Consider the following 21,043-nt stretch of genomic DNA (forward strand, 5'->3'; position numbering starts at 1 on the left):
CAAGTACAAAGGTTCTAAAGGAACTTTTTTTTTTTAACTGTTGAAAAACAGTTTTTATTTTAAAGTACAAAGTATTTTTTTAACTGTTAAAAAGTTACTATTTGGTGACTGATCTCTTTTGATAATTATACCAGGTACTTTATTTCCGATGTCCTTTCTATTTATATTGGACACTGAATTTCTTTTTTAAAAAATAATTATTTTTGTTAACATTATTTTTAGTATCGTTGACACATTAAGTTACATTAGTTTCAGGTGGACAACATAGTGATTCTGCGTCTCTGTACCTTATGTTAGGTTCACCACAAGTGTAGCTACCATCTGTCACCATAAAACACTGTGCCTTTTATTCTCATGATCTCATTTTGTAACTGAAAGCTTGTATTTCCCACTCCCTCTCACCAATTTGGCTTATCCTCCTATCCCCCTGTTTTCTGGTAACTGTTGGTTTGAAGGGACTTTTTGACTTGATTTTTTGAATCAAACACATACTCAGATATGTGCACCCATCTGGAAGCTAAGTGGTCCCAGCCTCTTGAATTCCAAAATCCTCACTCATTCATTTCACAGTTAACAGTTTTAAGCACCAACTGTGTGACAGGTTGGGGTTATATCTGTTAGAAATAACCATGGCTGAGTGAAAAATACTGCACAGAGGACTTTCAGAGTGGCAAACAGGGTGGAGGACAAAAGTTGACAAGACTGGGATTGCTGAGTGTTCCCACCTCTAGAAATAGTCAAACAGCACCTGCAGCCTCTGGTTTGCTGCTTGGGGCTTTAGATCCCTGGGCTGATCTTTCTTGACCTTCGCTCATTTGCTGTCTCTACTCCAGAAACTGGAGCATTTACATAGAACCCACACCTGGTTCCCGGTCTCAGCTCTATCAAAACACCAGCTATGTGATATCATAACTAGGAGTTGCTGCTCTTGGTCATTTACTCTGATATGCAATAAAGAAGGAGAACTCTTTTTAAGCATTAAGTGTTAACCATGCCTAAGAGAAGTAGAGGTAGAACTTCTTTGCAGCTCCCTCTTGGAAAAGGCTGTCCTGTAACAGGGGGCTTCAGTCACACCAGTGGTGTTACAAACTGGCAGTTTCGATGATATGTATGTGCCTGGACCCTGTCCCAGACCAATTAAATAAATTATGGGAAGTGGGACCTGAGGATGAGTGTTTTTTAAAAGCTTGCCATCTAATATGCTGCTGGTATTAAAAACCACTGGTAATGAAAGTATCAGGCCTTGAGCGGGACAGATGTAGGTATAAAATCCAGAATTTAAATCCACGAGGCTCTCTGCCTGTCAGTTTCCTAATCTGTGAAATGGGGACAAAATTGTACCTTCTTCAGAGGTAAGTAACGCATAGTAGATACTCAATGAATAGTAGGTATTGAGATAAGACTATAGGTATTTTGTCTAATATGATAGTCATTAGCCATATGCGAATATTTAAATTAGAGGAGTTAAAAATTTGTCCCTAACTCCTACTGCTCAACAGCCACATATCGAATATTAGAAATGTCAAACATTTCCTTCATTGTAGAAAGTTCTATAGATTGGAAAACACTTGTTTGTAATGTCTGCTTCAGTAAGGCCTTACTTTGTGCAGAGAAATGTCCTCCTTTTAAACTCTGTTGTGGAAAACCTTTTATATTTGTTTCTGTTAGGTAAACAGGTAAACAGCAGGCTTTTTGGCTTGAGCAGAAAAGTGAAAGAAATCCGGGAACCACCTCTTTTGTGGAGACTTTTTTCATGTTCCTATATACCTGTAAATGAGTTTACCTCAAGTAAACAAACAAGTGGGAACATCCAGTCGATTGTTCAAATAATGGTGTCTCCTCCCCTCCTCACCCTTGCCAGTTCTGAGGCCTCACTTAACCATTCAGTCCACTTTTGAAGTAGAATATTAACTTTTTCCTGCTCTATTTTTTAGTATCACAGGTACTATCAGCAAAGCTACTGCCGGCGTGTGTGTGTGTGTGTGTGTGTGTGTGTTTGCTGGAAAGTGGAAGAAGAAGGGGCAGTAGTGGGGAGAAAGAGCTGGAAATATCTGTCAGTGGGAAAAGAAAGGCTACAGATAGAGTATGTTTTATGATTTTGTTAGCAGGAATGTTTATTTCAGGTATTTTGATATCTCTTCTAAAAATTCTTTAGTGTCATTTTCATTTACCTATAGTGGGTAAGAGCACAGGCTCTTAAATTAGACCTCCTGTGTTCAGACCATACTACAGTGTGAACTACCTGAGTGACCTTGGGCAGATTACTTAATTTTAGACTGTTTTTCTATCTGCAAAATGAAGATAAATGTTAGTATCTACGCTTTTTAGTATTATCACAAGGATTCAATGAGAGTATATATGAAAGTCCTTAGTATAGAGTATAACACCAGATAAAAGATCAATGAATTTTTAAAAATTATTTAGAGAAAAGAAAGAATATTTTATTTTCAGTAAACAAGTGGTGTGATACTTTTGACTACAACAAGTATAAGCTAAGTATATTTTCCTCAGGAGTTTTAAATCTGTTTTAAAATTTGATGTTCTTATCCCTTTGTCATATCTTCTAGAATGAGTAGGCCTCTTTGTTCCTCAAAGAACATTTATAGTTTCTGTGTTACATAAATGTTCCACTTGTGCTACTGTACTTGTTTGGTTAAGCATAGGCCTAGCAGCTTGGGAAGTGTCAAAGTCTGAAGAGCAAATGTATTGTTGATTTGAGCTACCATGTGTTAAAAATTGCTAATATAACTAAGCAGTCTTTAAAAACAAGGAAAGTCATGGTTCTTGATAGAAAAGGACCATAATTTGCCTCTTAAACTCACTTTATATTTGTTTTGTCTTCCTGCTATGATGTTTCTATTGGCAAAGTTACTTTATTATTTTTTTAAATCCAGAAACATGGCATGTCTTTTGGGTATTTTATTATTTAGATGTTTCACACTCTTTTGTTTTGTTATGCAGTGTGACAGTGTGACATACCTAAAACTAACTCCCCAGTGAGTGGAAAGTGCTATCATTTATTTTTAGTAAGGAAGCTGTACTGGATCATATAGCTGCTTTCCCAGCTGAAATAACATAGCAGATTGGTGCTGTTTGAACACTGTTAATTGTTGAAAGTTCTTAAACTTAGTAAATAGACCTGATTAGCCGGAATCCAAACGGTAACCCAAACAGACCAGACCACTTTTGATAAGATAAACACTCTACTAACCCTAAACATTCCATCTAGATTATCTTCCAATAGTATGAAATGTTAAACTAAAAATGTTATTTATTTATTTTTCTATTTAGAGAGATATCAGGAAAAATTGTTTGGGATATTTAAAACCAAGTTAAAAGTCATTACTTTCAGTGTATGATTCAGTAGATAATGAATCAGCAATGCTAGTACTGTATCATTAGCTCATTAGAGTTGAACAGTAAAGGTGGACTAGTAATAACAGAAAGTCCTGATGTAGATCACATTGTACTTTGTCATTTCTATTTGGGCAACTACAAACAAATAGTAGTAACCATAACAAGGGAACAAGGAGCTTTTAATAAATAAAATGTCTTATAGATTCACTAGGCATCTTAAATCTCATAACTAGAAAAGTACTTAGAATAAAATTCTACTTTTTTAAATTCAGTATTTGAAATATTTATTGTGGGGCACCTGGGTGGCTCAGTCAGTTAAGTGTCTGCCTTCAGCTTAGGTCATGATCCTGGAGTCCTCAAATTGAGCCCAGTATCAGGCTCCCTGGCCGGTGGGGAGTCTGCTTCTCCTTCTGCTTCTGCTTCTCCCCTTGCTAGTGTTCTCTCTCTTGCTCACTCTCTCAAATAAATAAATAAAATCTTAAAAAAAAAAGGTCATTGGAAACATAACTTTAAAATTCTTTCATATTCCAGGTTCTAGACCATTCATATTAAAATTAACCTTATTTGAGACTAATAATTTAAAAAGCATTTTGATTAAATATTACCAATGTGAACTGTGGCCATTTCCTTAGCCTTAGAAATAGACTCTGGAATACAACAAAAATTTCCTTACCAATGAAGCACAGAGGCTGAACCAGTTTTCTAAATTTTGCAGTTCAGAAATTAAAAAATAAGGTGAATATTTATAAGATTAAAAAAGATATTATTGTTTTTTTGGCTCAGTATTGAAAAAGAGCAAGCAGGAAGAAGAAAAAGAAAACATCTGTAGTTCTACTAGCCATCATTAGGAATACGTTATATTAACTTCTAGGTTTTTGTTCCATACATAAAAAAAATTAAGAGTTGACTTCATACAACATATACATTTGCTTAATTCTATAGGGTTACTAAAGCTTGTGGCTCTATGAATATAATAATTTCTTACTGGATATTTAAGTACTATCAAGTTTTTTTCACATTATAAATAACACTTTGATAGAAATCTTTGTGCATAAGAGTCACTCTATCCTCTGACTCTATTTAGCGTTATTTCCATAGGGCAGAGTCTCAGAAGTGGGATTACTTGGTCAAAGTTATGAATATTTTTAAGGCTCATATACATTTGATTTCCAAAATAGTTAAAATTATATTATCATTAAAAATATATTACTCTATAGGATTATGCCCATTTTACAACATCATGGATAACACTGAATAATTTTACTAAAATTTTAATATGATTCTCTCATGTTTGATCTTTTAGAGTTTGGAATTTTAACTAAGTATGAAGTCATAATTTCATATAATCAAATTCCTTTTACACAGAGAAAAGCTGTCTTTCAGATCATAGACTGCTAATTGGTGGTAAACTTTAAGATTGCAAGTTGATGTAGCACAGATTGTATTAAGATTCTAGTCTCTCTAGGTATTTTAAAGATAATAATATAAATTATTTTTCCCTGTGTACCTTAAAAAGTATCTGAGATAATGTTAGATTTTTCTTTCAGTGGCTTAGATCTTATTGAATTGATCTTTACCAGGTGATAACTATAGACTCTGGAATATGTGGATAATAATAATAAAAAGCAGCTACTGAAGGTACAGGAGAGTAGACAGGCAGATAGATCCTGCTGAGAAATCCATGCTTGGAGGAGGCAAAGGAGATTAAAGAAGACTTAAATAAGTAGAGAGATGGGCAGCCCTGGTGGCACAGCGGTTTAGCGCTGCCTGCAGCCCAGGGCGTGATCCTGGAGACCCTGGATGGAGTCCCGTGTAGGGCTCTCTGTATGGTGCCTGCTTCTCCCTCTGCCTGTGTCTCTGCCTCTCTCTCTGTCTCTATGAATAAATAAATAAATAAAATCTTAAAAAAAATAAGTAGAGAGATAAACCATGTTTATGGGTTGGAAAACTATAAGTTATTAAAATGGAAATTTTTCCAAATTGATATATAGAGTCATTATAATCCCAGTCAAAATCCTAGCAAGCTTTTAAAAAAGGAAATTGACTGACTTCATGGTTAACCATGAAGTTGCATGACTTCAAGGTTAACCTTCTTCGTAATGCCATGTGGATAGCAGATACCTCCTGACATTATGTGGTGAGTATACTGAGCTTCTGTGGCATTCTTTCCGAAAACCATGAGTGTAGTCTAATCATGAGGAAAAATCAAATAAACCAAATTATGGGACATTTTACAAAATATCTAATCAGTACTCCTCAAGACCATAAAAGTCATGCATGAAAAACAAGGAAAAGGCTAAAAACTATCACAGACTAGAGGAGAAAGGGAAGACATGATGATTAAATGCAATGTGATATTCTAGATGGTATCTTGGAACAGAAAGAGGACATTCATTTAAAAACTGGTGAAATCCAAATAAAGCCATCAGTTAATAGCAATATGCAAGTGTTGGTTTCTTAGTTTTGATAGATATACCACAGTAATGTAAAATGGTAACACTGGGAAACAAATTAGGTGAGCAGTATATGGGAACTCTCCATATTATCTTTGCACTTTCCCTGCAAATCTAAAATTATTCCAAAATGAAAATTTTATTAAAATAAGTTGACAAGGTTATTCTAAAAATTATGGAAAGGCAAGGGACCTAGAACGGCCAAAATGATTTTGAAAAAGAAGAATGAAGTATTTGGGCTCATTTTAGGACTTATTACAAAACTACAATAATGAAGACCGTGTGGTATTGACATATGGGTAGACATATAGAAATGGAAGATAATAGCTTAGAATATATCCCCTTTTATAAAATTAATTGATTTTCTATTTTTTTAAAAAGATAGATTTATTTGAGAGAGAGAGACTGAAAATGAGAAAGAGCAAGCGAGCACAAGCGGGGTAAGGGTAGAAGGAGAGGGAAAAGTAGGCTCCTCTCTGAGAGGGGAGCCTGATATGGGGCTTGATCCCAGAACCCTGGGATCATAACCTGAACTGAAGACAGATGCTTAAGCATCTGAGCCACCCAGGTGCCTCAAGATTAATTAATTTTCAATTAAAGTGCCCAGGTAATCCAGTGGGGGAAAGGACAATCTTTTCAACAAAGGTGTTAGAAGAACTAAATATCTGTGGAAAAAATGAACTTTTCATTTTTTTTCCCTCACCTCAACCTTATATAGAAATTAACTTGATATGGACTGTAGACCTAAATTTAAGAGTTTAATGCTCCTAACCTCATCCTTCCCCCCAAATAGGGGAAACCCTGGGTTAAGCAAAGATTTTTCTTTTCTTTTCTTTCTTTTTCTTTTCTTTTCCTTTCCTTTTCTTTTCTTTTCTTTTCTTTTTTCTTCTTTTCTTTTCTTTTTTAAGATTTTATTTATTCATGAGAGAGAGAGAGAGAGAGGCAGAGACACAGGCAGAGGGAGAAGCAGGCTCCATGCAGGGAGCCCGACTTGGGACTCAGTCCCAGGACTCCAGGATCCCATCCTGGGCCGAAGGCGGCACTAAACTGCTGAGCCACTGGGGCTGCCCTAAGCAAAGATTTCTTAAATAGATATAGAAATCATGAATCTTAAAAGAAAACTAAATATTTAAATAAAAATAAATAAAAATTGTAAATACAAATTTAGACCCACTTTGTGAAAGACACAGTTGAGACCATGAAAAGGCACCATAGACTGAGGGAAGATATTTGCCAAGCATATATCTGACAAAAGGCTTGGATTCAGAATATAAAGAGAACTCTTATGACCAATAATAAGACAACAACCTAACAAAAAATAGGCAAAGAGTTTGAACAGACAATCCAAAAAAGAATATGCAAATATGACCAATAAGCACTTGAAAAGGTGCTTAACGTTACTAGTCATCAGGGAAATGCAAATTAAAATCATAATGAGATACCACCACACATTCATTAGGAAGACGAATATTAAAACCCTGGCAACCTCAAGTATTGACAAAGATTTGGAGCAACTGAAACTCTTCATACATTGTAGGTAGAATTGCAAAATGGGTCAGCTACTTTGGAAAACAACTTGACTGAAAACAGCTTGACTGCTGTCTTAGACAGTAAGCATATACTTATCATAGGACCTAGCATTGCTACTTCATAGTAATACACCCAAGAGAAATGAAAGTATATATTCATTCAAAGGCCTGTATGCGAATATTTATAGCCACATTATTTATAGTAGCCTCAAATGAAACAATCCAATTATCTATCAACTGGTTAATGGATAAAGAAGTTGTGATATAACCCTGCCATGAAATTCTGACAATAAAAAAGAAACAAAATGCTGATAATACAACAGCATGGATGAATTTCAAAAACTTTATGCTAAGTAAGAGAGGTCATAAAATTATATTCTGTATTATTCTGTTCATATGAAATTCTGGGAAAGATAAAACTATAGTAAAGTAGATCAGTGGTTGCTTGAGACTGGGAGGGGATCAACTGCAGAGAGGAAATTTTTTTAGGCTGATTGGAAATATTCTACAACTTGATTGTGGTGATGGCTTATAAGATTACATACAATTGTGAAAACGTAAACTACATTTAAAGTGAGTGACATTTATGTTAAATTCAACCAATAGAAATGTAAATTGAAAAAAAGAATTTGAGACTTTGAAATTAATAACACACTATTAAAAGAATAGAAGCAAAATAATAAAGGAAAAAGTTAATTATATCTAAAAACCAGCTAACAGTAATTATTGCAGTAGAGCACTAATTTTAGCTTCAAGTTCCCTAGTAGATAATACAAAAATGAAAACTTCACGTGCTACTTACTTTTTATTATGTCATAAACGGAAGAGTATTTGCCTGTCTGAAGACTACATGGGAAAAAGTATTTATTTTTGAGGATCTTCACATCAGAACATTAAATACCACACTGGACATTATTTTTCAAAGGACTAGAAAAAGTTGAAAATATTCTTTATATGATTGTATGGTTGATTCTTAGTTACATTGATCATGAGTTATCCATTTTTTCCCCTAGGAGCCAAAGTATCTTCTTGTTATTCTACCCTTAGGAGCAGCTTTTCAGATATCAGTAATCTGACCAAGACAAGTTTATGTGAGCTCAAGGGTGAAGGAGGTATGTTGAAGTTCACGGAGGAAGACTGTGTATAATCTATGAGACTTGCAGATGTTGACATTTTTTTTTTATTTTTTTTAAGACTTTATTTTTTAAAAGCAGGTAACACCAAAGGACTATGTCATATCCGTATTCATTGCAAAAATAATTACTGGGACTTTCAAAATATCAAAAGAATAAGCTGAATCACTGGTTACAACTATAATTTTCAGCCAATATACACATTTTTGTGTGTGTGTGTGTGTTCCAGGTCTAGGCTTCCTTTCTATGTATTATCATTCATGTGCGTTCTCTGTGTCTATTATCAAAATGGGGACACTCGAAACTCGAGCCCAGTTTTATCTTGTTTTCAAAGCTGATGCAGCAGCTAAATGAGAACTCTGGTTTTCTGATTCTTAGAAATCATGTCTTCTGATGCCATACAACGAATGGTATCTCTGAAAAATAAAGTCAGAATTCAAATTTCTTTGAAACAGGTAAGTCCCCAAGCTCTCCAGCACCATGGTACCTGGATGCTCACACTGTGCTTTCCTCTGTTTCTCTAAACACACCACTGGGAACCCCAAAGGGGTCCCACTTGAAGAGTTCCATTATAGAGGTTTTTGTAGAACTGCACTAAACCCACATAGAGGCCATGGATAAAAATCATCCATTGCTTTTTCTGTTAAGAACCAAAAAAAAAAAAAAAAAAAAAAAAAAGAGTGCCTTCCTTGGGAAGTAGGAAAGTAGTAACAATCCTACAGTTAAGAAAAATGGTTCTATAAATCCCTCCTTCCAAAATTATGTTCAAAGGTGTTTAAGACCCAAAGGGGGTCATAAAAATGGTGAATATAAATGACTCCCCTACTAGAAAAAAAGCCCTTCATGCAAAGTGGCTGAGGGTCTGGTGCGGAGAACTGAGGAAAAGATCCATGGTCAAGACCTGGCCCTACATGTTTCTAGCACGTATTTATGATCTCAAGGGTATAAATGTGGTGGGTGTGAATTGTTCCTCCTTGTGCTGAAAAAAGGAATGAAGAAATCAAAGTGAATTTGTGTGCTAACAAAAAGGGTTCTGAGAGGCAAGCCCTTTGTTTCTAAGGCAAGAGTTTTGTCATCGGAAGTGGGAACAGATGCACATGGTGGCAGGCACTGAAGGTGGGGCTGGCCGCCTGCGGGCCAGGACAGTCTCAAAAATAAGGCAAGCCGCAGCTTCTCGGTTTGAGACCACCCCCAGGAAGGCCCACGGAGGCCAGTAAACGAAGCTGGCCCATGGCAAACCACCCGAAGATATTCAAACAGGGGCGACAGTCACAGTTAAGGTGGGGTGCCTTGGGGTCACGGCAGGCGGGAACCAGCATTCAAGGTGAATGTCTTTGCATGTCCTGCGCATGACTCCAAGCAGCAATCTCTGGGTTTTTTGGAGGTGTGTTACTTTTTGCGATATATTTTTTCCCCCAAAAGAAGACACGAGGGTGGAGCCCCTGGAGAGATGAGGCCACCAAGGTGGAATGGGGCCGGGTGAGGGTTGTAGAGCACTCCGGGCAGCATGCGGCTCCCTCCAGGTCTGGCCGAGTCCTACAAACGCTTGTAGGTGCCCAGGAGAGCTTTGCAGTTGGGACAGTAGTGGTCCACGTCCTGCAGGGCGTCCACACAGAAGGGGATGAAGCAGCAGCCCGTGATGCACCCCAGCAGGCACAGGCTCCCGCAAGAGAGCCAGGTGAGGGCACCGGCATTATAGGACAACTGGGTCACAATCATCTTGTTGCAGGAAGGACAGCACATCTGGATCGGACGGTCAAAAAAGGAGATGGGTTGCTGCACGTAGATGGTCTGCACGGCGATTGCATTGGCGTTGGGGACGGGCACTGGCTGGGTGTAGTAGGCTGGTGGATTCATGCCCTTGCCATCCGGGCCCGTCACCAGCCCCGTGGTCGGCCCTGGCACAGGGGCAGGAGGCATAGGGAAGTAACTATTGACGGCCACCGTCTCTTCATAGGATGGGGGCGCAGTTGGCACCGAGGAAGGCCCAGCGGCCGCCTGGTAGGATCCTGGAACAGACATTTTACCGCTGCCCGCGCCGCCAGTCGAGCCAGGAGGTCTGAGCGCGCGGTGCAGCCGAGCTGCGGGGCCGAGATGTTCACATTTTTATAAGAATTCAACACCTAACCCCAGGAGAACTCATCCCACCCTGCGTAGAGTTTATGTCTTTAAATGTTTAGACAAGCATTCTGTTGAATTCTGAGTTTTTATTTTTTTAATTTTAATTTTATTTTTAAAAAATATTTTATTTATTTATTTGACAGAAAGAAAGAGAGAGAGAGAGAGAAAATGAGTACAAACAGGGGTGTGGCAGGCAGAGGGAGAAGCAGGCTCCCTACTGAGCGGAGAGCCTGATGGGAGGCTCCATCCCAGGACCTTGAGATCATGACCTGAGCGAGCAAAGGCAGACACTTAACCGACTGAGCCAATCCAGTGTCCTGAATTCCTAGTTTTTATATCACAAGCAGAGAAGACAAATTCCACTGATAAGAATCAATGGTTAGAACTGTTCGATAGAACTCTAATAAGGACCATGTTAAATGTTTTGATTTGAGCTGGTCTGCAGCCTAATAAGCTTGCCAACTTATCTTCAAGATATAACCTTAGGTAATGACATTGGTTGACCTGTTGAATTATTTAGTATTTTCCATTTGAGTGCTGCTGAAATTTACACGTGGAAAATGAAGATTTGGTCCTAGCATACTTGAAGTTGGATTATTGATTTCTGAAGCAGCAGATCAACAGATTCAGTTACTTCCTGTAGGAAATATTCTCTCATTCCTATCTCTTGTGTCAGGACCCAATTGAGACTATTTAGGTAGAGGTACAGGCTTTGGAAACAGTTACATTAAATCCCTTTGAGGTTTGGAATATGCTTTGTGAAATCTTCATCCCTGCCACTTTCAGATGCCTCTGCAATGGACTGAATGGTTATGTCTCTCCAAAATTCATATGTTAAATCCTAATCCCCACAGTGATGGTATTAGGAAGCAGGGCCTTTGGGAAGTGATTAGGTCATGATGCTGCATTGGATTAGTGCCCTTATATAAGAGACCACAGGATGATCCCTCATTGGTATGAGGACATAGCAGAAAGACAGTCTGAGTACTATGAAGTGCACTCTTAATTGGACACCGAATCTGCTGGTGCCTTGATCTTGGACTTATTAGCTTCCAGACTGTGGGAAATAAATTTTTGTTGTTTATATGGCACCCAGTTTATGGTATTTTTGTTATAGCAGCTAGAATGAGTAAGAAAAACCTCTTAATTTCTGTGCATGACTCAGAGATGGTAAATGAGACAGTTGCTTTCCCCTGGCTCCTTGGCCACCATCATAAACAGGGCAGCAGAATGGCTAAAAGCCTAGGTTCTGGAAATGGACTGTGTGGTAGACAAATGACATCAAGGCAGCTTAATATCTCTTGACCATCCACTCCATGTTTGATAGTTTCCTGTGTTGTGAATTTTACCTCTCCCACGGTAGCATAAAAACAAGCTGCTTTCCCCAGTTTTCCTATAGCTAATGTCCAGATAGGTAACTTAAATTTAAGTTAGGAATTTGATGCCCTAAGGAAGACCTTGAGTCATAAGTGATCTGTAGAAGGAAACAGGCTGGTCACAAGGCATTATTTTGCTGGCTATAGAGTGGATGGCAGAAACCAACCCTTTGTAGGATCAGTGGTAGCAGCAGTTTCATTCACGGAGTTCTTGAGTGTGCTACTGGCCCAGCTTAAAGCTCTAACTTAAGACCCAACTCAAAAATTTTTTCGAATATTCTTGACTCTGGTGAGTCAGTCTCATCCTCTTTTGTGCCTTCCTTTAACAGTGATAATTAATTTTATAATATGTATAATTTTATAGTAGTTTCTTTGAAAACTTTATTCTAAAAGCTCATGTAAAAATTATCGGAACTGAGAATACTATACAAGATCATTCTGGCACATAATTACCACTGAATCTAATGGAGACATCTATTTTTCTACTGTACCATACTTGTTTGTGATATGAATGAGTCTTTCTAGGACTCAGCCCAGCAATGATTCTTAAAACTCGGTGTGTACAGTCACCTGTAGAGCTTGTTAAGATGTGTATTCCTGAGCTCTACCCAGAGATTCTGATTCGTTTGGTTTGATGTGGGGCCCAACAATCTGCATTTTAAAAACATTTCAGCTGATTCAGAGGCAGCTAGCCCACAGACCATACTTTTATAAATATTGGACTATAGTTGAAACTCCTTACGCATCTTTACCTGTATCTACCCTCATTCATCAATGTTAGTCCCATGTCTGATACATGGTAGATACTCTGTAAGTATTTGCTTAATGGCTGAATCTCTTTATTGCATAACGAATAACAAAGGACAGAAATATTTAAAACAGTCACACTTTACATATACATGTTGCTCAAAATCTAAGAATGCTTTGGAATTAAAGAAGCAAATTGAATAATATTTTTCTGTACAGGGATTCAACAGATTCTCTATCATTAAACTGTCTGGTTCAGTGGGTTTCCCACTAAAGCCAGGATTCAATTTTAATTTATGATCAAACATAAGATTCTACATACTAATTTTTGGTTTGCATATTTATCAGGGAAGATCCATACATCTGATTTGTTTATTATTAAACAAGGTGTTTTTTTCCTAGAACTTTAATGCTTGAGTTCTAGCAGGACTTCGCCTCCTGCTGTTCTTCTAGCCCTCCCCTCTGTGACACTTTCTCTGGGTGTCAGGAGCTTAAGTTTGAGAAAAACAGCATTTGTGAAATAGTAACTTCTGAGGTACCATTAATGTATTGATGTGGAGATGACGATCACAGGGCTCAGATGAAAGCTTATTTATTTCTTTAGCTTTGGTTCTTTGTCTGCTGAAGTTTGACTAGTTAGGCACAATAACAGCCAATAGCAGGTGAACATGGCTTGAGAAGAGAAAGATCAGGAACTATAGCTGAAAGCACTCAGAAATGGGAGTACTCACTGTTGGCCCTGGTCATGGAAGTCTTATACTGTTCATTTCCACTTGTAGAGATTCTGACCGTCATGCATTGTCTCATTTGGATGACACCTCTTACAAGAAAGACTTTTTTTTTTATTTTTCCACATCTGTATCCAGTAGGATCTTGTCATTTCTATGAATCCTTTATCTGTTCTGCCAAACTGTTAGCATCCTGGGGCAAGGGTAAGTGAACTGAATAAGGACTCCACAAAAATGTGAATGGGCTGCTTGCAAAGGGCCCATGTTTTCCTGCTATGAATGGAAGGAATAGGACAAATATGCTAAAATGTACTAAGGGCTTTTGAGAGAGGGTTTTTTTTTTCTTTTTTTCTTTTGGAGAGTGGGGGAGAAGGAGGGTAAGAACCTTAAAAATAAGAGTAGAGAACTTCTGGGAATTGGTGATGTACCTATTTAATGAAATACTAAACAACAATGAAGAGAAGGATCTTTGCAAGGGGTATAAATGAGGCAATGATTCATTCACTTTTCCTACTTAAAAACAACTTGCTAAGATGTATTTTACATATTAAATCTATCCATTTCAAGTGTACAATTAAATGATTATTAGTAACTTTACTGAGCGGTGCAACCATCACCATACATCAGCTTTAGAGCATTTTCATTTTCCCAACAAGATCCCTTATGGCCATTTATAGTTAATCCTATTAATACTCCCAGGCCCAGGCACCTACCAATCTGTTTTATGTCTATAAATTTGCCTTTTCGGGCACTTCATATAAATGGAAGTATGCAATATGTGGTCTCTTGTGTCTGGCTTCTTTCTCTTTGCATAATGTTTTTGAGGTTTTTGTGTGATGTAGCATGTATTGGTAGTTCTTCCTTTCTATTGTGAAATAGTATTCCATTATATGGATGTACCACACTTAGCATATCCATTTACTGGTTGATTGACATTCAGGTTGTTTCCAGTTTGGGACTATTATCAACAGGTCTGCTATTCAGCAATGAAAATTTCCTTTTCTTTTTTTTTTTTTTTTTACTGAAAATTTCTATACTAGTCATGGTGTAGACATGTTTTAATTTTTCTTATATTGATATCTAGGAGTGGAATTGCTGGGTAATTTGGTAGTTTTATGTTTAGTTTTTTGAGAAACTTCCAAAGTGTTTTTTAAAGTGTCTGCAGCATTTTATATTCTCACTAGCAGTATATGAGGGGTCCCATTTCTCCACATCCTCATCAACATTTGTTATCCTAATGGGTGTGAAATGGTATCTCATTCTTATTTTAAGTTACATTTTCCTAATGACTACAGATGCTGCACATCTTTTCATGACTTTATTAGCCATTAACCACTTGCATATCTTCTTTATAGTGAAAAACCAAGTCATATATTTTGCCCATTTTAAAATTGGGCTGTCTTTTGGAGGACCTGGGTGGCTCAGTTGGTTAAGTGTCTAACTTTCAGGTTTAGCTCAGGTCATGATCTAGAGGTTATAAGATCAAGCCTCATGCTGAAAGCGGAGGCTGCTTGAAATTTTCTCTCTCTTCTCCCTCTGCCCCTCACACATCCCACTCACATGCACATACTGTTTCCCTCTCTTAAAAAAAAATGAGTTGTCTTTTTATAATTGAATTGTATGAGTTATTTGTATATTTTGGGTATAAATTCTTCATCAGATATATGTTTTGTAAATATTTTCTTATAGTCTAGTCCTTGTCTTTTTTTATTTTCTTAAAGCTGTCTTTTGTAGTGCAGAAGTTTTAAAGTTGGTTAAGATCCATTTATCAATTTTTCTTTTATGGAATGTGCTTTAGCATAATATCTAAAATTCTTTTCTCTTACTCAAGGTCTCAGAGATTTCCTCCTACAGTTTTTCTATTTATTTCTTACATTTAAGTCTGTGATCCTTCTGAGTTAATTGTTGCATATGGTGTGAGGTGGGGGTCTAAGTTCATCATTGGGCATGTGGATATCTAATTGTACTAACTGGGGATCCCTGGGTGGCGCAGCGGTTTAGCGCCTGCCTTTGGCCCAGGGCGCGATCCTGGAGACCCGGGATCGAGTCCCACATCGGGCTCCCGGTGCATGGAGCCTGCTTCTCCCTCTGCCTGTGTCTCTGCCTCTCTCTCTCTCTCTCTCTCTCTCTCTTTCTCTCACTGTGTGCCTATCATAAATAAATAAAATAAAATAAAAAAATAAAAATTAATTGTACTAACTTGTCTTATAAACTGACTTCTAGGGGTGCCTTCAGTGGTTGAGTGTGTGCCTTCAGCTCAGGTCCTGGGATCGAGTTCCACATCAGGCTCCCCACAGGGAGTCTGCTTCTTCCTCTGCCTATGTCTCTGCCTCTCTCTGTGTGTCCCTAATGAATGAATAAATAAAATATTTAAAAATAAAATAAAAATAAACTGATCTCTATTGAGTACTTGACTTTAAGGTAGGCACTGGTGATACAAAAATGGATGATATGATTTTCAATTCCCAGTACACTCTAGGGAGGAATATAGCATAACCAAGGAGTATAGAATGGAGGAACACATCATCTCAAGATCTGGTGACTTCAAGAAGAATAACTCAGAGTTAAAATCAAGGAGATGGCTCTGATGTCCTTAGGGAAAAGACCTGTACATATTAGCTGAGTCTAGTGTAATGATTTCTACTTCTTTGGTCTCTTAACACACTAGTTTGTCACCATCTGTTTTAAGATGTATCTCCAAAAATTTATGATTAATGAAAAGTTCAGATACAGATGTGTTTGCTAATTATTTAAAAAAAAACATTTGATATTTTTATAGTGGGGGTTATAGTGAGTGATATTTTAGAATTCATTACATCTCAGTTTATGCCCTGAGAACATGTTTCCCATTTGGACATTATTTTTAAAAAATGTCCAAAAATTCTGGTTTAGTGGATGAACATTAGATTAGGAATCGAGAGTTAGTCTGGGACTAGCCTTATGGCTTTGTGTTGTTGGAACGTTACAGAACATCTGAGACCTTCACTTTGCTCCCAGTTTAACATGGCAGTTCATTTTCAAGCTCTTTACCTTGGAATGTTCTACTTGTTCATTTAGTTAACATTATTGAGTACTCACTTTGTGCCAGGCACTGTGAGGCACTATTAAGAAAAGGTAAGACAAAGAAGCCAGATGCTTTTATAGAGAGAACTGAGAAAACAAATTAGAAGATAACATTGTACATCTATGATTTCCCTGGTCTAGAATTACATATCTCTCCTGACTGGGGAGTTAACTGGGGAAAATAAAACAAGACGGAAAACAACTCCAAAAATCAGCTTCCAGAATGTGCTCTATAGGAAAGAATTCACATGTTAGACATGTGACAGATGAGTTCCAGCCTCTATAACTGCAACCTATCTTTGGACAATGAGATTTCTTTACATTGTGGTAAAAAAGTATATTTATTTCCCTAAGAGAAGTAAAAGGGAAAGGTATATAACACTCAGGACTACATAAAGAACTTGGTAGATATTGGTATATAATTCTCTTTATTGTACTAAAGATTATAATGGGCACTTCTTGTATCTCAGGTTTTCCTAAAGAGCAAATCTATAGTATGAGACATTTTGTTAAGAAATATGTTTTTAATGTAGTGCAAGAACATGAATGTGATATAAATCAACTTCATGCCCCTGTTTTCAAGACTTGTCTTTTAGCTTCTGAGTTGCATTCTTCAGTAAATTTTCTAAACTTCTCTTTATAACTACAGTACCTTCAGACTTGAACCTAAATTATCTAATAGTCTTTTGCATAATGTAAAGACATGAAACCTCTGACTTTTGAAAAGTTTTCCAGATTAGGGGTGTCTGTGCTCTTTTGGCTTGAGTTTATCATCCAGTTTTCCAGTTTACCTCCACACACAGGTATGTTTTCTCTTTTTGACAGTAGATAGTCTGGGGCTGTTTGTATGTAAGTAGTGAAAATGTTTGCAAAGTTATAAAATAAATAAGCTAACATTCCATTCCATTCATATAACTTCATAATCTTTACTTGGTAGATGTACTATTTAGGGGCAACCATAGTTCAAGTGTACTTAGATATGCCTTACCTATACATTGTGTTTTGAAAAGGCCTTGCCTTTGTGTGTTAGTCAGGCTGTTTGGTTACAATACACAGAAAATCTACTCAAATTAAGTCCATCAAAAAGAGAACTTATTGGCTCTTTTCACTACAAAGTCCCAGTGTGGAACTAGCCTTGGCACAGCTGAATCCAGGGACTCGACAGACTTCTTGGCTCTCTTGACCCGTCACTCAATCCAGTATTCCTCTGGGTATTGACATCATTCTCTAGCAGATTCTGTGTGTGTGGTAGTCAGTGATGGCCAATGGCACATCCAGGCTCCTCTGGTCTTTTATAAGTTGAGTTCAGAGGAAGACTCTGGAGTCCAAATATTGCTTCTCATCAGGGAACTCTGGTTATTCTTGGGTCATATGTTCATCCCCATGTACCAATTTGTGAACACAGAAGGTATAAAGATTGACTAGCCCTGGAGCTGTCCCAGCTCATGAAGTCAGGTCAGAGTAAAGCCATCTCTGACAAATTCTCCAAATCCACATGGGGTGAGAGAAGAGCAGATCCCTAGTAGATGCCAGGTAGGCACAAACAACAGATGTCCACTGCATTTGGTAAGGTGTTACTAAACACTTTTAAGTGCAAAGAGCACTGGCTTTTGTTTGCCACAAAAACCTAAAGCTGCTACTAATCATGTTGCAATACGTATTTATCTTTGAAACCATCTCAAACATTCTAGAGATCTATATAACTCAAGAGAGAACTTGATCTTACAGTAAAGTACTTACTTGATCTTACAAACAAATGCTTTTTTACTGAATTAACATTCATCATCAGTTCTTGAAATTAATTTTCAAATCATCAAATTTTTGTACATATTCTCATTGTGATTACTTGCACAAACTATGTTTATTTCACAGTAAAAATCACAGGTATTTTAGTTAAGAGAGATTATTTAAAAGGCAGTTCTTAGATTATTTGGGTGTGTTAATGGTGTTTGGTTATGTAGAATTAAAAAAAACTTTGGATGGAATTTGTTTCAAATCTTTACTTAAAGACTAGATTGGAGGATTTTTTTTTTGGAATATTTTATTTATTTCTTCATGAGAGACACACCAAGAGAGGAAGACACAGGCAGAGAAAGAAGCAGGCTCCTCACAGGGAGCCTGATGTGGGGCTCAGTCCCAGGACCCCAGGATCACGCCCTGAGCTGAAGGTAGACGCTCAACTGTGGAGCCACCCAGGCACCCCTAGAAAAGAACTTTTAAGTGACCACAGTTATAAGCTTCCAGTAAACCACATTTCCCTTCCTTTTAATTCTCAGATCTTGACCCTGATAAGCTTTCTGATAGGGGAAAATTCCAAAACACACATGAAGGAGAGAATTACATTGAGGTGTTTTAAATAGCAAGTCCAAATACAGTAGTCTTTTTTTTTTCTTTTTCATACTCACAAATTAGGACAGCTCCAGCTTTTAAAATAGAGTAAGAAGAAGGGGTGGCACACATACAGAGCAAACCAACATTTAAATTTAGCACATTAGAATTCTTTGCATATCAAAGATGAGTTATAAAATGTAAGTTGATTTTGGTTTTAAAAAACGTTCTGGATATTGGCTGTGTTGCCATGCTCTGAAGCTTTATGAGGTCTGCATCATAGGATGAAAGATGACCAAAAGGCCACGCTGTATTGTTACCATTAAATCTTTCTGGACTATGTCCAGTGCAGATGTATTATATACAGAATTTCTATGTATATGCTTAATTTTAGCAAGAGCATATCTTGTTCTTTCAATCTCCTTTTCATAAATTAGAAGCATTATGTGAATGACTTGTTCCTAGGAAATACACACTGAAATATTTAGTGGCAAAGGGCATGATGTCTCCCGCTTATTCTCAATTGGTTTAGAACAACAATAAGAATCATATGATGTTCTATTATATAAATATTTCATTATTTATTCAGTCAGTCCTTTCTTGGTAATTATATGTGGAGGGAGAAAAGAAAACTGGATAACTTCAATTCAGGCAATTGAGTTTTCTTTAAGTAGTTTTATTATTTGGCTTGTAATACTATACATTCCAAAGTTAGACCATTTTCGAAAGTCAATATACGTGCCATTAGAGTTAATAATTGAGTTGACTATACATTTAAAGTACTACTTCAAAAGATTTCTGGTAAAATGTGGGAATGGAGTCATGAGTAGATGAGAGATTCCAACACTATTTTAGAAAAAAAAAAAAGCAAAAACTAAGATGCTAGAACATGAGTCTTCAGTTTGAAAGGGTCCACTGAAGTGTCTAGCACTATGCCTAGCACAGTGAATGAAAAGAGACAGTTTTAAAACATGTCTTCAGAAAATTTCAGCACCCTAGGATTAAAGAGGAAATGTTGGGAGACCACATGATATACAATAGCTAATAGAATGGCATAGTACATCCTAGTAGAAATTTTGGAAGGTTGAAGACAATAAAGCAATTGCACTAAAATTCTGAGAAAAAAGGCTTTTCAACCTAGAATTCTATATTCAGCCAATCAAGTGTGAGGGTAGACTTGGAGTCTTTTCTTAGGAAGTGACTGGAAGATCTATTCCAAAAAATGGGAGTGCAACCCAAGAAAGACAAAAAGGGTCCAAGGCCCAAGAACAGAGTATATAATTTAGGTAATTGGCAAAGGAAGTTTCAGCTTTGCATTGAGCCTAGAGAGCTGCCAGCTGCAAACTGCAGCAAGAGGATGCAAGTTCTATATTGAAATAGGGGCTAGAAATGAAAGGGATGGATTATTTGATTACACTGTGCTACTCAGCAATTAATTTTGATGGGTCTGTGATCAGTATGATGGAGCATTTGGGAAAAAATTATTCAAATTTCGAATGTTGATGATTTAAGGAATTTAGGTATAAATATATTATTTAGAAGCACAGAGGTTAAATGACTAGAAGAAATAGTGAAAGGGATAAAAATAATTGTTCATGCGGAAGAATATAGCAAGGACTGATGATTTTGACTATCAGCTTTTTAGTACTATTTGATATTATCAAGTATATCGGCTATGTTGATTAAAAATAAGAATCAAATGGAAATAAAAGTAGTTCAAACTAAAATAAACTATGTAAAGGTGTTAATAATAGGGGAAACTGGGTGTGTGGCATATGGGAACTCTTCTTCACAATTTTCCTATAAATCTTAAGCTGTTATTCTAAAAAATAAAGTCTTAAAAATTGAACTTCAGAAACAAGAGATGAAAAAAAGAAAAGTACGCTATAATGCATAGTATATATCAAGTACAGTCAATAAAATTAATGAACATCAAAATATGCAAAAAATAAAATTGATTTCATTACTGATTTTCAAAACAAATTATTAAAAATAAAATATTGCATTATTGTTAATAAATCTTGTGTATTTGTCTTGTGTTTTGAATTATTCAATATTACCAGTCAGTTTATTCATTTTTCATGGAAGCCTAAAATTTTTTTATGTAGTAAATGAATGCCCTTGTTTAAGATTAAGTGGTTGGGATGCCTGGGTAGCTCAGCAGTTAAGCATCTGCCTTTGGCTAAGGTCGTGATCCTGGGGTCCCAG

At 36.9% G+C, this 21,043-nt stretch overlaps 1 protein-coding gene across 1 annotated transcript; it reads right to left on the minus strand.

The window, feature by feature from the left end:
- Positions 1–10,008: 10,008 nt before the first annotated feature.
- On the minus strand, positions 10,009–10,518 carry LOC129501677 (lipopolysaccharide-induced tumor necrosis factor-alpha factor homolog). The gene has a single exon (XM_055312876.1). It carries the CDS (start codon positions 10,492–10,494, stop codon positions 10,009–10,011), a length of 486 nt encoding a protein of 161 aa, XP_055168851.1. The 5' UTR covers positions 10,495–10,518.
- Positions 10,519–21,043: the final 10,525 nt, after the last annotated feature.

The sequence above is a fragment of the Nyctereutes procyonoides genome, unplaced genomic scaffold (genome assembly GCF_905146905.1).
Source record: "Nyctereutes procyonoides isolate TBG_1078 unplaced genomic scaffold, NYPRO_anot_genome, whole genome shotgun sequence".
NCBI classification, from domain to species: domain Eukaryota; kingdom Metazoa; phylum Chordata; class Mammalia; order Carnivora; family Canidae; genus Nyctereutes; species Nyctereutes procyonoides.